At 40.3% G+C, this 13,567-nt stretch overlaps 1 protein-coding gene across 2 annotated transcripts in view; it reads right to left on the minus strand.

The window, feature by feature from the left end:
- Window positions 1-13,567, minus strand: part of Lrrc36 (leucine rich repeat containing 36) — a 64,759-nt gene that overhangs the window by 26,753 nt on the left and 24,439 nt on the right. For both annotated transcript variants that reach the window (XM_059264155.1, XM_059264154.1), the window contains exons 3-5: window positions 12,562-12,754; window positions 11,701-11,797; window positions 7,658-7,746 (exon numbers count right to left, since the gene is read on the minus strand). In XM_059264155.1, coding sequence (XP_059120138.1) covers window positions 7,658-7,746; window positions 11,701-11,797; window positions 12,562-12,754 — 379 coding nt within the window. The remainder of the gene's footprint in view (window positions 1-7,657; window positions 7,747-11,700; window positions 11,798-12,561; window positions 12,755-13,567) is intronic.

The raw sequence follows: 13,567 nt of genomic DNA on the forward strand, positions 1-13,567 counted from the left end.
TTCCCATGTCTCTGTCTCTGTCACAGTGGCATTCTTTTTTTTTTTTTTTTGGTTTTTCGAGACAGGGTTTCTCTGTGTAGCTTTGTGCCTTTCCTGGGACTCACTTGGTAGCCCAGGCTGGCCTCGAACTCACAGAGATCCGCCTGGCTCTGCCTCCCGAGTGCTGGGACTAAAGGCGTGCACCACCACCGCCCGGCACAGTGGCGTTCTTGTCTCAGCCTGACTTGTGACCTAATTAGCTGTGATAAATAGCTCAGGACTGGAAGTATATGAAGATTTGACACTATTGTGTCATTTCCTTGCTAGCTTAACACAAGTTCTGCCCAGTAGACACAGAGCTAAATTGTTCTCCTTTGCACTGTAGCAGAGATTGCTAGTTACTCCTGCATTTATCATTCCACTCTATTTATTTATTTATTTATTTATTTATTTATTTATTTATTTATTCATTTATTCATTTATTCATTTATTTTTCGTTTTTTTGGAGACAGGTTTTTGTTTGTTTGTTTGTTGTTTTGTTTTGTTTTGTTTTGTTTTGTTTTGGGGGGTGTGTGTGTGTGTGTGTGTGTGTGTGTGTGTGTGTGTGTGTGTAGCCTTTTGGAACTCTCTCCATAGACCAAGGTGGCCTTGAACTCACAGAGATCTGCTGGAATTAAAGGCATGCTACCGCATGCCCCTCCCCTCCCCACCACTGCCTGGCTATCATTTCACTCTTAAAATTCCCTGACCCCACAAGAGCCTTGAAAGGTTCTTTCTATATGAAAGAGAAATGAACTTCTGTCTTGTTTAAGCCAGTATTTTGGAAAGTCTCTGCTATTCCCTACTGACTTTTATCCAGGTAAAACACCATCATGGCTAAATTGAGATGATGAGAATCAACAAGTTGAAATGGTATAGCTTTTAACCAGTTATAAAGAAGACCTTGGAGCTGGTGGGATGGCTGAGGGTAAAGGCACTTGCTGCCAAGCCTGACCACTTGAGTTAGTCAGTTGTCTTCTGTCCCCCAACACCTACACTGCAGCATGAGTGCCCACAGAGAGAGAGAGAGAATATAAATAAATAAATAAATAAATAAATAAATAAATAAATAAATAAACAAATAAATATGTAATAACAAAGAAGACCTTGACGTGTCTGTTAGTTATAGGGATGAACCACTGAGGTGAAGTCTTAAAAATCGCCCCTTGCCGTGTGTGTGTGTGTGTGTGTGTGTGTGTGTGTGTGTGTGTGTGTGTGTATGTGTGTTCCAGGACAACCAGTGTTATACAAAGAAACCAAGTCTCAAAAACACAACAAAAAGACCCTGTCTCAAAACAAAATCTGTACAAGGATAGTTATAGTACTCTTTTTCGTTATAATTTCAGATTTTAGAGGCAATCAAGATGTCCTTTAGAAATTGAGTTTACTAAGTAAACAATAAGACAATGGACTATTTATCAGCATTAGGAAGAAATGAGCTAACAACTCACAAAATATTACAGAAGAACTAGGCATGTGGTACACACTCCCCTCCCCCTTGAGACAGGGTCTCACTATGCAGCTCTGGCTATCCTGGAACTCACTCTGTAGAATAGGCTGGCCTGGAACTCACAAAGATTCCCTGCCTCTGCTGCCCAAGTGCTGGGATTAAAGGCGTTCACCTCTACACATTGCTTGTGGCAAACACTTTCAATCCTAGTACTCAAGATACCAAAGCAGGCAGATCTCTATGAATTCAAGGTCAATCTGTTCTACATTGAGAGTTCTAGTCAAGCCAGGAATACATAGTGAGACCAGCCAGCTTAGCTGAATTGGTGAGCTCCAGATTCAGCAAGATACCCTGACTACTCAAAAAAAAAAAAAAAAGAAAAAGAAAAAAAAAAGAAAAGAAAGAAAAAAAGAAAGAAAGAAAGAAAGACGAAAGCAGGCTCAGTGGTTAAAGCACTTGCCATGCAAGCATAAGGACCAGAGTTTGGACCCCTAGCACCTACATAAGTATTGGGTGGGCAAGCAGCCTGCCTGTGATCCCAATGGGCAAGCTGGTTAGCTGAACTGGTAAGTTATGGGTTCAAGTGAGAGACCCTATTTAAGTAATATACAAGATGGAAAGTGATCAAGAAGACACCAGACGCCAACCTCTGGCCTCTACACACACTTGCTCCTGCCCAAACATGTGCACCCACGTACATACAAACACACATACAACACTCAAGTACAACACTCACACATGCATGTGCAAAATGAAAAAAAGATGAGGTGAAGAATGATTGAGAAAGAACCATCAACCTCTGGTCTCCACACACATGTGTACATGCATCCAAATACATGTACACACATATCTATTAAGTAGGCATTTGAATTTAAAAATTAAAAAACTTTTTGTTGATGAATTTTAAAGGTTTTGCTAAATGAAAAGACTTTGAGCTTGGTCATAAAGAAAAGGCAGAGTTTGATGAAAGCTCTTCAGAGGAATGGCATTTGTTTGCAGAGGAGAGACAAAGGAAGGACTGAATGGGGGCGGGGGGATGGTCTGGTTTCCGTGGAGAGTTGTACTCTGTAGTGGAGAAGTAGGAGATAAGGCTTCAGGGGAGGCTGAAGAAATAAGTCAAGGCCCAAGTTCAGGGGACCGTTGTATACCAGCTTAGGGAATTTAAAATTAATGTAATAGTTGGGTGGGAGCCATCAAATCTTCAAGCAGGAGTGTATAATTAATTATCTCAGCTGTGTTTTAAGAGAATTAATCTGACATCAAAGTACAAAATAAATGAGAAAAAAAGCTGCAGGAAGAACTTTGATGATATGTAGACCACACTTGGCACCCAAATTCTGCCACTTATTGTATAAGTAGGGCAGGTTATTTCATCTGTTTGGGTTTCAGTTTCTTCACCTGTCAAACCAACTTTAAGGGTGTGAGGATTAGATGAGATCACAGACAGTACCTGGGCCAGAGTTTGAACTCAGTGAGTATTAAGAGACCTGTTAAACAGAGACTATCACGAAATGGAAAGGCCAGACGGTGGGGGCACACGCCTTTAATCCCAGAACTGGGGTCAGAGGCAGGCAGATCTCTCAATTTGAGGCCAGCCTGGTCTACAGAGCAAGTTCCAGGACAGCCAGGGCTACACAGTGAAACCCTGTCTTGAAAAAAAGAAAGAAAGAAAGAAAGAAAGAAAGAAAGGAAGGAAGGAAGGAAGGAAGGAAGATAGGAAGGAAGGAAGGAAGGAAGAAGATAGGAAGGAAGGAAGATAGGAAGGAAGGAAGGAAGATAGGAAGGAAGGAAGGAAGATAGGAAGGAAGGAAGGAAGAAGGAAGGAAGATAGGAAGGAAGGAAGGAAGGAATGGAAAGGAGGGCTCAGAATTACACTGAAGGATATAAACTTGGAGGATCAGCAGCATCAAACCCTGGTGCTGGGTGGTTTTTTTTATCAACCTGACACGAGCTAGAATCATCTGGGAAGAGGGAACCTCAACCAAGAAACTGACTCCATCAGATTGGCCTGTGAGCCAATCTATGAGACATTGTCTTGACTAACGATTGATGTGGGAGGTCCCAAGCCATTGTGGCATTGTTACCTCTGGAAAGATGGTCCTAGGTTGTATTAAAAAAGCAAGCTGAGCAAGCCATTGGGAGCAAGCCAGTAAGCAGTGTTCCTCCATGGTCACTGCTTCAGTATCTGCCTCCAGGTTTCTGCCCTGCTTCACTGACTGAGTTCCTACCTTGGCTTCCTTCAGTGATGGACTGTGATTGGGAACTGTAAGGAAATACATCCTTTCCTCTCTAAGTTGCTTTTGGTAGCGGTGTTTATCATAGCAACAGAAAGAAAACTAGACAACACCCATGTGATTCTGAGCCAGGATCACAGCAGAGTTGGGATGATTCCCATGAAACACAAAGAGCTCTTTAGGCTTTGTCTGTTCTGGGGGACATTTAGCTTGAGGGGCTGGAACATTAGAGCGAGATGATTCTAGTTAGTTAACAGAGATGAGTGGCTGGTGAGACACTGGTACAGCTCTCAAGCTAGACTAATATTTTTAATTAATGAGAAAGTAGAAAGCAAGTAATAAATACATTTACTTTATAAATTAAAATGTGGGGGCTGTTTCTCAGAAAATTGGAAATCAATCTACCTCAAGACCCAGCTATACCATTCTTGGGTATATACCCAAGGAATGCTCAATCATACCACAAGGACACATGCTCAGCTATGTTCATAGCAGTATTATTCATAATAGCCAGAACCTGGAAACAACCTAGATGCCTCTCAACCGAAGAATGGATAAAGAAAGTGTGGCCCATATACACAATGGAGTACTACTCAGTAGTAAAAAACAATGATATCATGAAATTTGCAGGCAAATAGATGGAACTAGAAAATATCATCCTGAATGAGGTAACCCAGACTCAGAAGGACAAACATGGTATGTACTCACTCATAAGTGGATACTAGATGTAAAGCAAAGGATGACCAGACTACAACCCACAGCTCCAGAGAAGCTAGCTAACAAGGAGGACCCTAAGAGGGACACATAGATAGCCCAGCGAAGGAGAAATAGATGAGATCTACATGAGCAAACTGGAGGTGGGGTGGTGGTGGTAATGGAGGGCAAGGGATGGGAATGAGAACATAAGGGAATGGGAGGTTCAAGCTGGAACAGGGACAGTGGGAGAGCAAGGAAAGAGATCCCATGATAAATGAAGACATCATGGGAACAGGGAGGAACAGGGTGCTAGGGAAGTTCCCAGGAATCCACAAAGATGACCCCACCTTAGACTACTAGCAATAGTCGAGGGGGTGCCTGAACTGGCCTACTCTGGTAATCAGATGAGTGAATACCCTAACTGTCATCATAGAGCCCTCATCCAGTGACTGATGGAAGCAGATGCAGAGATCCATGGCCAGGTGACAGGCAGAGCTCTAGGAGTCCAATCGATGAGAGAGAGGAGGGATTTTATGAGCAAGGGACATCGAGATCATGATGGGAAAACATGCAGAGACAGACAGCCAAACTAGTGGAAACGAATGAACTGCAGACCAATAGCTGAGGAGCCCCCATGGGACTGGACTAGGTCCTCTAGATCGGCAAGACAGTTGAACTGTTTAGGGGTCCCCCAGGCAGTGGGATCGGGATCCACCCCTTGTGTATGAGCGGGCTTTTTGGAGCCCAGTGCCTATGGTAGGACACCTTGTGCAGCCTTGGTGCAGTGGGGAGGGGCTTGGACCTACCTCAACTGAATGTACTAGGCTCCCCATGGGAGACTTTGCTTTGGAGGATGTGGGAATGGGGGGGGGGGCTGGGGGATGGGAGGAGGGAGGAGAGGGGGATCTGTGGTTGGTATGTAAAATGAATAGAAAATTTCTTAATAATAAAAAGAAAAAAATTTGTGGCTGGAGAGATGGCTCAGCGGTTAAGAGCACTGGCTGCTCTTCCAGAGGTCCTGGGTTCAATTCCCAGTAACCACATGGTGGCTCACAACCATTTATAGTGGGATCTGATGTCCTCTGTTCTGGTGTGCAGGTATACATGCAGAGCACCCATACATAAAATATAAATAAAAAAAATTAAAAGGTGGCAAGGGATGGTGGGAGTAGTAGGGCATACCTTTAATCCCGGCACTCAGGAGGCAGAGGCAGGCAAATCTCTGTGAGTTTGAGTCCAGCCTGGTCTAAAGAGTGAATTCTAGGACAGTCAAGGCTACACAGAGAAACCCTGTCTCAAAAAACAAAACAAAAAATGGGTGATATCAACAAGGACAAAGGGACAAGAAAGAACAGGGAGGCTAAAGATATAGCCTGAGTGTGCTTATTTTGAGGGTGTGAACAGGACAAGAATCCAAGACAGAGAAAGTTCCCTGCCTATTCAAAAGCACTGCGTTGAACAACTGAGCAGGTGGAAGCTGTTCTGCAGGAAAGCCTGAGGCATGCCCATTAACATGGCATAACTACATTAATCATATTGCATTACCAACAGAGCTTACTGGCCATCCTCCCCAAGGATCTAGCACAAACACAATTGGCAGTGGGGAAAAAAGCTCTTTAACGTCTCAAACCAGCAAACTAAATTTTATATTAAAAAATTAGGCAGCAGATGGTGCCTCAAAGAACTTTTGGAAACCGATTGTCTAGTGCAGCAGTTTATTCTCAGTAAAGACTGTAAACTTAAAGATACTTTGACTCTTGGAGTTAATTCTTACACACACAAATAATATATTACATGGAGTCTAATTCTAATTCAGTTCATATAAGGGGGCAGTCAAATTTGCTTCAAAGTACTTTTCTCATCTGAAAATGTATATACAAATGTGTGTACCTAGAAGAAAAAACTAGCCAAAGTAGTAATTGTAATTCTCTTTTGTGGTAAGATTTTGAGTAAGCAGAATATTGTTCTTCATACATTTCAGCGTTTGCCAAAATTATTTAAAAATTGCATCTATTTGAAATATAAAAAACACTTTTTAATGCAAAACAAAGCAACCCATAGGTCTATCATTTATATGCACTGAGATATCAAGGGAAAAAAGAAAAAGGAAAATATTACTTTTTTATAATTTATCATGAAATCCTGTGAAAATGACTTAATAAATGTTCACATGGATAGATTAAAAAGTCAGAACAGCCGGGCAGTGGTGGCACACGCCTTTAATCCCAGCACTCAGGAGGCAGAGGCAGGCAGATCTCTGTGAGTTTGAGGCCAGCCTGGTCTACAAAGCGAGTTCCAGGAAAGGCGCAAAGCTACACAGAGAAACCCTATCTGGAAAAACAAAACAAAACAAAACAAAACAAAACAAAAAGTCAGAACAATGAAGCAATATATGTTAGCACAACAGGAAACCTTTAATATCTGTACTACACAGCCAATCTCTTGTTATTAGAGTTCTTTTCTGGAAAGAAAGCGAAGGCCATTAATGTGGAATAACCACTTTAATTGTACTGGAATACCAATAATGGTAGTTCTAAAACCCTTTAAAAATGGGCTGTGTCTACTAAGACTGTTCTCAATAGAGATTGTACACATTAACTCATTGTATATTTTAACTCATGTTATAAATCCTTGTCTGTGCTAATGGAATAATATGATATTAATGGAGTCTACTTCAGCTTATGCAAGAAAAGGCAGTCAAATTCTATATTGCAAACACAAGAGATTCTGCAGCTGGGAAGGTGCTTGCTTGGGAAGCCTAAGAGGCTCAGCGTGTTAGCAATGGATACAGGTGAGTCTCTGACTAAGGAAATAAATTACCTTAACAATCAATGCCCAGGAGCCTGTGGGGATTGGTAATGTAATTTTAGGGGGTTGGGGATTTAGCTCAGTGGTAGAGCGCTTTCCTAGCAAGCACAATGCCCTGGGTTCGATCCTCAGCTCCAAAAAAAAAAAAAAAAAAAAAAAAAAACCCAGAAAGGGTAATGTAATTTTAGGGTCACAACTGATGTAAGGTGATATAAATGAAACTGAATTCTCTGAGTGTACAGCTTGTGCTTTGAAAGGTGCTGGGTTACACCTGTATAACACAGGGTCCTTCTGGCAGTGAGAAAGAGAGAAAAAAAACAGTCAGTAAATACTGGACTTGCTTTAAATCTGTGTTTTCACAATTACTTTGCTTAATTCTAGCCCAGATTGGCTATGACAGCAAAGACAACTGATGTCTTGGTTATTTTACGATCACAGAAACAATGCTGACCTGTTTCGATCCTGGTGTCAACCTCAGGATTGACTTTTGATGCAGAGTCTTCATCTGTCACACAGGTTTTCATTGTCTTCTCCCTAGAGCTATCATGGAGAAGGATTTATTTAAAACTCAGAAGAAAGCTTCTGAGATCACCAGTTTATGCTGCTTAGAAAATATTAGTTCTTGATTTCCCCCATATGCTCTAGGATGTATTAATATAACTATGCTTTACAGATATCTCAGTAGAGGCCATGATTTTTTAAAAGTCAGAATACTTATACTAAAAATTATGATTAAAAAAGAACATCAACTTTTAAGCGTGAAAGCCAGAAAATTCAGAATTTTTTTAAAAAACTGAAACTTAAGTCTAAAGAATTGAGAGACTATGACTTTTAAAATTAAAATAAGCATAGTTAGGTCCTGCTAGCACAAATTATAGTAGAGGCTACTGTAGCTGTAGAAAAACAGATAAAAGAGGAAAATGTTTGTACTTGAGGTAGTTACTTGGGAAGCACAGGAAATACAGCCTGAGTGCAGGCTCTTGATACTCATCATCTTATTTAATCATAAAAGCCCCTCTATAGGGCTGGAGAGATGGTTTGACAGTTAAGAGCACTAGCTGCTCTTCCAGAGGACCCAGGTTCAATTCCCAGCAACCACATGGCAGTTCACAACTGTTTGTAACTCCAGTTCCTGGGGATCTGGCACCTCAAACAGACATACATACAGGCAAACCACCAATGTACACAAAGTAAAAATAAACATTAAAATAATTTTTAAAAAGCCCCTTTTCTAACTATTATCCCCCCCTTTTTTTTTTCTTTCGGTTTTTTTGAGACAGGGTTTCTCTGTGTAGTTTTGCGCCTTTCCTGGAACTCACTTAGTAGTCCAGGCTGGCCTCGAACTCACAGAGATCCACCTGGCTCTGCCTCCCGAGTGCTGGGATTAAAGGCGTGCGCCACCACCGCCCGGCCGTATTATCCCCCTTTTATAGGTAGGTAAACTGGGACTCAGAGAGTCTAAGAACTACCTAATACTGGGGACCTTATAAGATACTGTAATACTGGACATAGAAGAACATTTTAACCTCTGGTTTAGCAGTCACTTAAAGGTAACTTTAACAGATTAACGATGGCATTCTTTGCCTAAATAGAAATTTCACTCAGTATATATTGGTTTATCTCTTATTACAGTAAAAAAATTACAATATATTTAAAATAGGATTTGGTTTGCTGCATACATGTATTTTACATATATATAAATATTTTAAAAGAAAGATTCTATTTATGTCTACAGTAAGGTAAATATTATTCTGTGTAAATTGACCCCAATAAACATTACATTTAAAAATAGGAAAATAAGGGAAAAATAGAAAATTAAGGATCTTTTCCGAAGGTTATACCATAAAACAAAGATCAGAACAAAGATAGCTAATATTGCTGGGTAGTGGTGACACACACCTTTAATCCCAGCATTCGGGAGGCAGAGGCAGGCAAATCTTAGTGTTGAGGCCCGCCTGGTCTACAGAGCGAGATCCAGGACAGCCAGAAGTGTTTCACAGAGAAACCCTGTCTCAAAAAAAACAAAAAACAAAAAACAAACAAACAAAAAAATTGCTTGGAAAAGAAGATGTTAGACCAATAGATATTGGTTTCACTTATTTCTTCTTCTTCTTCTTCTTCTTCTTCTTCTTCTTCTTCTTCTTCTTCTTCTTCTTCTTCGTAGTAGTTTTTTTGGTTTTTTGAGACAGGGTTTTTCTGTGTAGTTTTGGTGCCAGTCCTGGATCTCGTTCTGTAGACCAGGTTGGCCTCGAACTCACAGAGATCCACCTGGCTCTGCCTCCCGAGTGCTGTAATTAAAGGCATGTGCCACTGCTGCCCAGCTAACTTATTCATTATTTTATTATTTTTATTATTATTATCATTGTTGTTATTATTACTATTATGTGTGTGTGTGCACAATGTATATTCGAAGGCAGGTGTGCTATTGTGTGTATATAGAGGTTAAAAAACAATTTTATGGAGCTTCTTCTCTCCTCTCATCTTTATAGAAGTTCCAGAGATCAAACTTGGGTCACTAGACTTGAATAGCAAGCACCTTTAGACCCAGTGAGCCATCTGATCAGCCCCAGTTTTCATCATTAGACAAATTATTTTTTTAGCAACTTCTATATACCAGGCATTGCTTTAGGCACTAAAGATACTACAATAAACAAGGTCCTATTCTCATGAGTTTATATTCTAGCGAGGGGGAAGAAAATAAGTAGGTAAACAATAGGGGCTGTGGAAATAGTTCAGGTCCTTTGGTATCTTGCCTAAGATACCAAAGGACCTGAATTTAATCCTCAATACTACAAAAGAAAACTAAGGGTAAATAGATAAGTAATAGACTTATTATGATGAAGAATAGAAACATAATGTGGAGGTATGTTCATGATGTCTTATTAAACACCGTATATATAGGAAGCTAACTACTATAAAGTCAGATACATATACATACACATATTACACACAGAAATCACACATGTACATGTAACATACACATATATCTAATAATATTAGGGTATTGTGTGTGTGTGTGTGTGTGTGTGTGTGTGTGTGTTCAGGTGGGTGTGTATTGGTGGAGGCCAGAAACTGATGTCAGGTATCTTCCTTGATTGCACTCCATCTAATGTTTTTTTAGACTTAGTCTTCCATGGAACCTGGAGCACATCTATTTGGCTGGGCTGGCCGGCCAGTGAGCCCCCAGATCCTTTTGTCTTTGCCTCTCCAGCACTGGGGTTACAGACATGTGCCACTATGCCTGTTTTTGCTTTTATTTTTCATTGTTTTTGTTGTTATTGTTAATGTGGATTCTGGGACTCTAATGTCCTCATGCTTGTGCAGCAGGCACTTTTTCCTGAGTGAACCACCTCCCCAGTCCCAAAGAAATAGAACTAGCATTTATTTCTGGGCGGTGAATAATACATTAGACCAAAGGAATAGATTAATAAATACACTCATGTGTATTTAGAATACACAGAAAAGTATTATAAATAGTTAACTCTCAATAACAAAATATAGAGTAACTTTGACTTTTTTGAATTATTTACATTGTGAGGAATTTCTATCTAATTAAAAAATCTAATAAAGTCAATTAAAAGATTTCAAATTACATTTACTCATTTCTGAGTGTGATCTGTGTGTTCATGCATGTGCCACAGCATCTGTATGGAAGTCAGAAGACAACTTGTAGAACCAGTCCTTCCCTTCTACCATGTGGTCCCAGGCACTGAACTCAGGTTGCCAGGCTTGGTAGCAAGTACCTTTAACCACTAAGCTATCTCACCTGCCCTAAGAAGGCTAACATTTAACAGCAAGAGTTTAGTATAGAAGATATATCTTCCTTTAGTAGGATTTTATAACAAGAAATGGAAAACTCTACTATTCAGATACTTGACAGCCTCAAGGTTTCTTTACTCTTTGTTTGTAGAGGTTTTGTTTTGTGAGAAATTTGCTGGCTGGGTGGCTGTGGTGCAACCTTTAATCCTAGCACTCAGGAGGCAGAGCCAGGTGGATCCCTGTGAGTTTGAGGCCAGCCTGGTCTACAGAGCAAGTTCCAGGACAGGCACCAAAACTACACAGAGAAACCCTGTCTCAAAAACAAAACAAAACAAAACAAAAAAGAAAGAAAGAAAAGAAAAGAAAAGAAAAGAAATTTGCCAAAACATCAAAACTCGAAGTCTTGCCTATGGTAATGAAGTTCTAGTTCAATGAGAAAAGACCGTGCACTGATGATAATTCTGCCAAGACAGGGTAGGTAAGAATTTATGGAATAAAAAAATCTTCTAGTGTCCCTGTTGATACGTTGTGAGAATGATGGAATTTACAACAATTGCATCCAAAGGAAAGTCTACAGTTCAGGAACAAAGAGGGCTTGATTCTCCTCTCTGTGGACCTATTTATAAATAGACAGTTTTATTCCAGAGCTGAGAATTCTGCTGGGAAATAAGGAAAGTAAACTAGAAATTCCCTTCAACAAAACTAAAAAAAAAAATTAGAGATTTTTTTTCTTACCTTTTTTCCACCTCCAAAAGAAAATTTTCACTGTTGCCCAACTGACTGAAATGCAGCTTCGCGGCTTTCCTCTCGCTATCACGCACAGTTCGGTCATCTGGAGGCAAAAAACACGGTCTGAGCATTTTTCTTTTTTAGAGTCAGTGGTAGTAGGTCAGAAAACCATATTTACAGAGGAAAAACTGAGGGCCAGACTCATCTTCATGCATTAGAGACAGGCTACAACACAATTCTATTATGTTGTCACTAGAGCAAGCAGTAACTCAGATGTCATAGCAACAATTGCCAACCAGGTCAACTACTCCTTCAGGAAAGCAAAGCTTGGGCAGCAAACAATCTCATATTAAGGATGAACGTCACATTTTTCTGAAAAATTTTTAACTTAGTTTCCCAACAATAACTTTTCCAGGGCTATTTGAAATTACATTTTCTATCAATAGGAAATATATATGAAATTATGAGGAAATTCAAACTAGTTCATTCTAAGGGATATTTTTTGTTCCTTGTAAACTGGTTCCTAAATGAATTGCATTGGACTTATGTTACTATTATTGTTGATAAAAGTGGGCACCTGGAAAAATAAGTCTCAACTTAGAAATTTTATGTTGAGGAGGAAGTAGTGGAGAAACCATCAGCCGAAGAAAACTAAAGCTGGAAGTAACTGATAAAATCATAGATGGTCATTCAATAAACAATAAAAGTACTTGTCATACATCCTGCCAACACAAAGAGTTACATAAATATTGACTGATAAACAAATGTCTCTTGCCAGTGCATACTTTGGTCCAACATCCAAAAGGTTAAGGGGCAGCTTACTTCAGTAAAATTCTGGAAGGAATGGAAGAGGAGGGAGGCTCTTACCTAGTTTTTCCAGAGTTTGCAGCGTATACACGGCGAAAAGCCTATAATCTGTGTCTTTCCTTACAACAGGATTGAGTCTCAAATCTAGTTCTTTGAGGAAGGGCAAGGGCTGAAGTCGGGACACCTCCACTAATGAAGGAATGTTGTTGTAATATAAGTTCAGATCCTGGAGTGAACACAAATACTGGATGCCCTGAAAGAAAAAAGTACATCAGGCAACTGCACACTGCTGATCCTTATAAACACTGCTCAAATCTGTCAGTCTGTCTGTCTGTCAGTCAGTCTGTCTCTGTCTCTCTGTCTCTGTCTGTCTCTGTCTCTGTCTGTCTGTTTGTCTCTGTCTGTGTCTGTCTGTCTCTGTCTCTGTCTCTGTCTCTGTCTCTCTCTCTCTCTCTCTCTCTCTCTCGTGTGTGTGTGTGTGTGTGTGTGTGTGTGTGTGTGTGTGTGTGTATGTGTGTATGTGTGTGTGTATAAAAGGATGATTTAATAGTCTTCCTCAAATTGCTCACTACCTTAGTTTTGTTATTGTTTGTTTTTGAGGCAGTCTCACTGTTTAGCTCCTGGAACTCTGTTCTGGGTCATACTATATAGGCCTCAAATTCACAGAGATCTTCCTGCCTCTACCTCCAAAGTGCTAGGATTAAAGACATGTGCCACTATACCTGGCACCATTTTGTTTTTTGAGACAGAGTCTGTCAATGAACCTGGAGTTCACTGATTGGCTGGCCAGCAAGCTCCAGGGGTCATCCTATCTTTGCTTCCCCAGAGCTTGACCTTTTCTGGGTGCTGAGATCTAGAATAAAAACCTCATGCTTGCCCAGCATGCACTTTACCAGCTGAGCACTTCTTCCTACTTGTACTGCCCTCTGCTCCCCTGACCTGGACACTTTTTGTTTTTGTTTTTATTGAGATCACCATTTCCTGATCGTCCTAGAAAAAATTCACAGTGACAGCACAGGCAAGTGTTTTCCATGTGTATTGTGCACCATCATTACCCAAATCTCCT

Source organism: Peromyscus eremicus, chromosome 5 (genome assembly GCF_949786415.1).
Source record: "Peromyscus eremicus chromosome 5, PerEre_H2_v1, whole genome shotgun sequence".
NCBI classification, from domain to species: Eukaryota; Metazoa; Chordata; class Mammalia; order Rodentia; family Cricetidae; genus Peromyscus; species Peromyscus eremicus.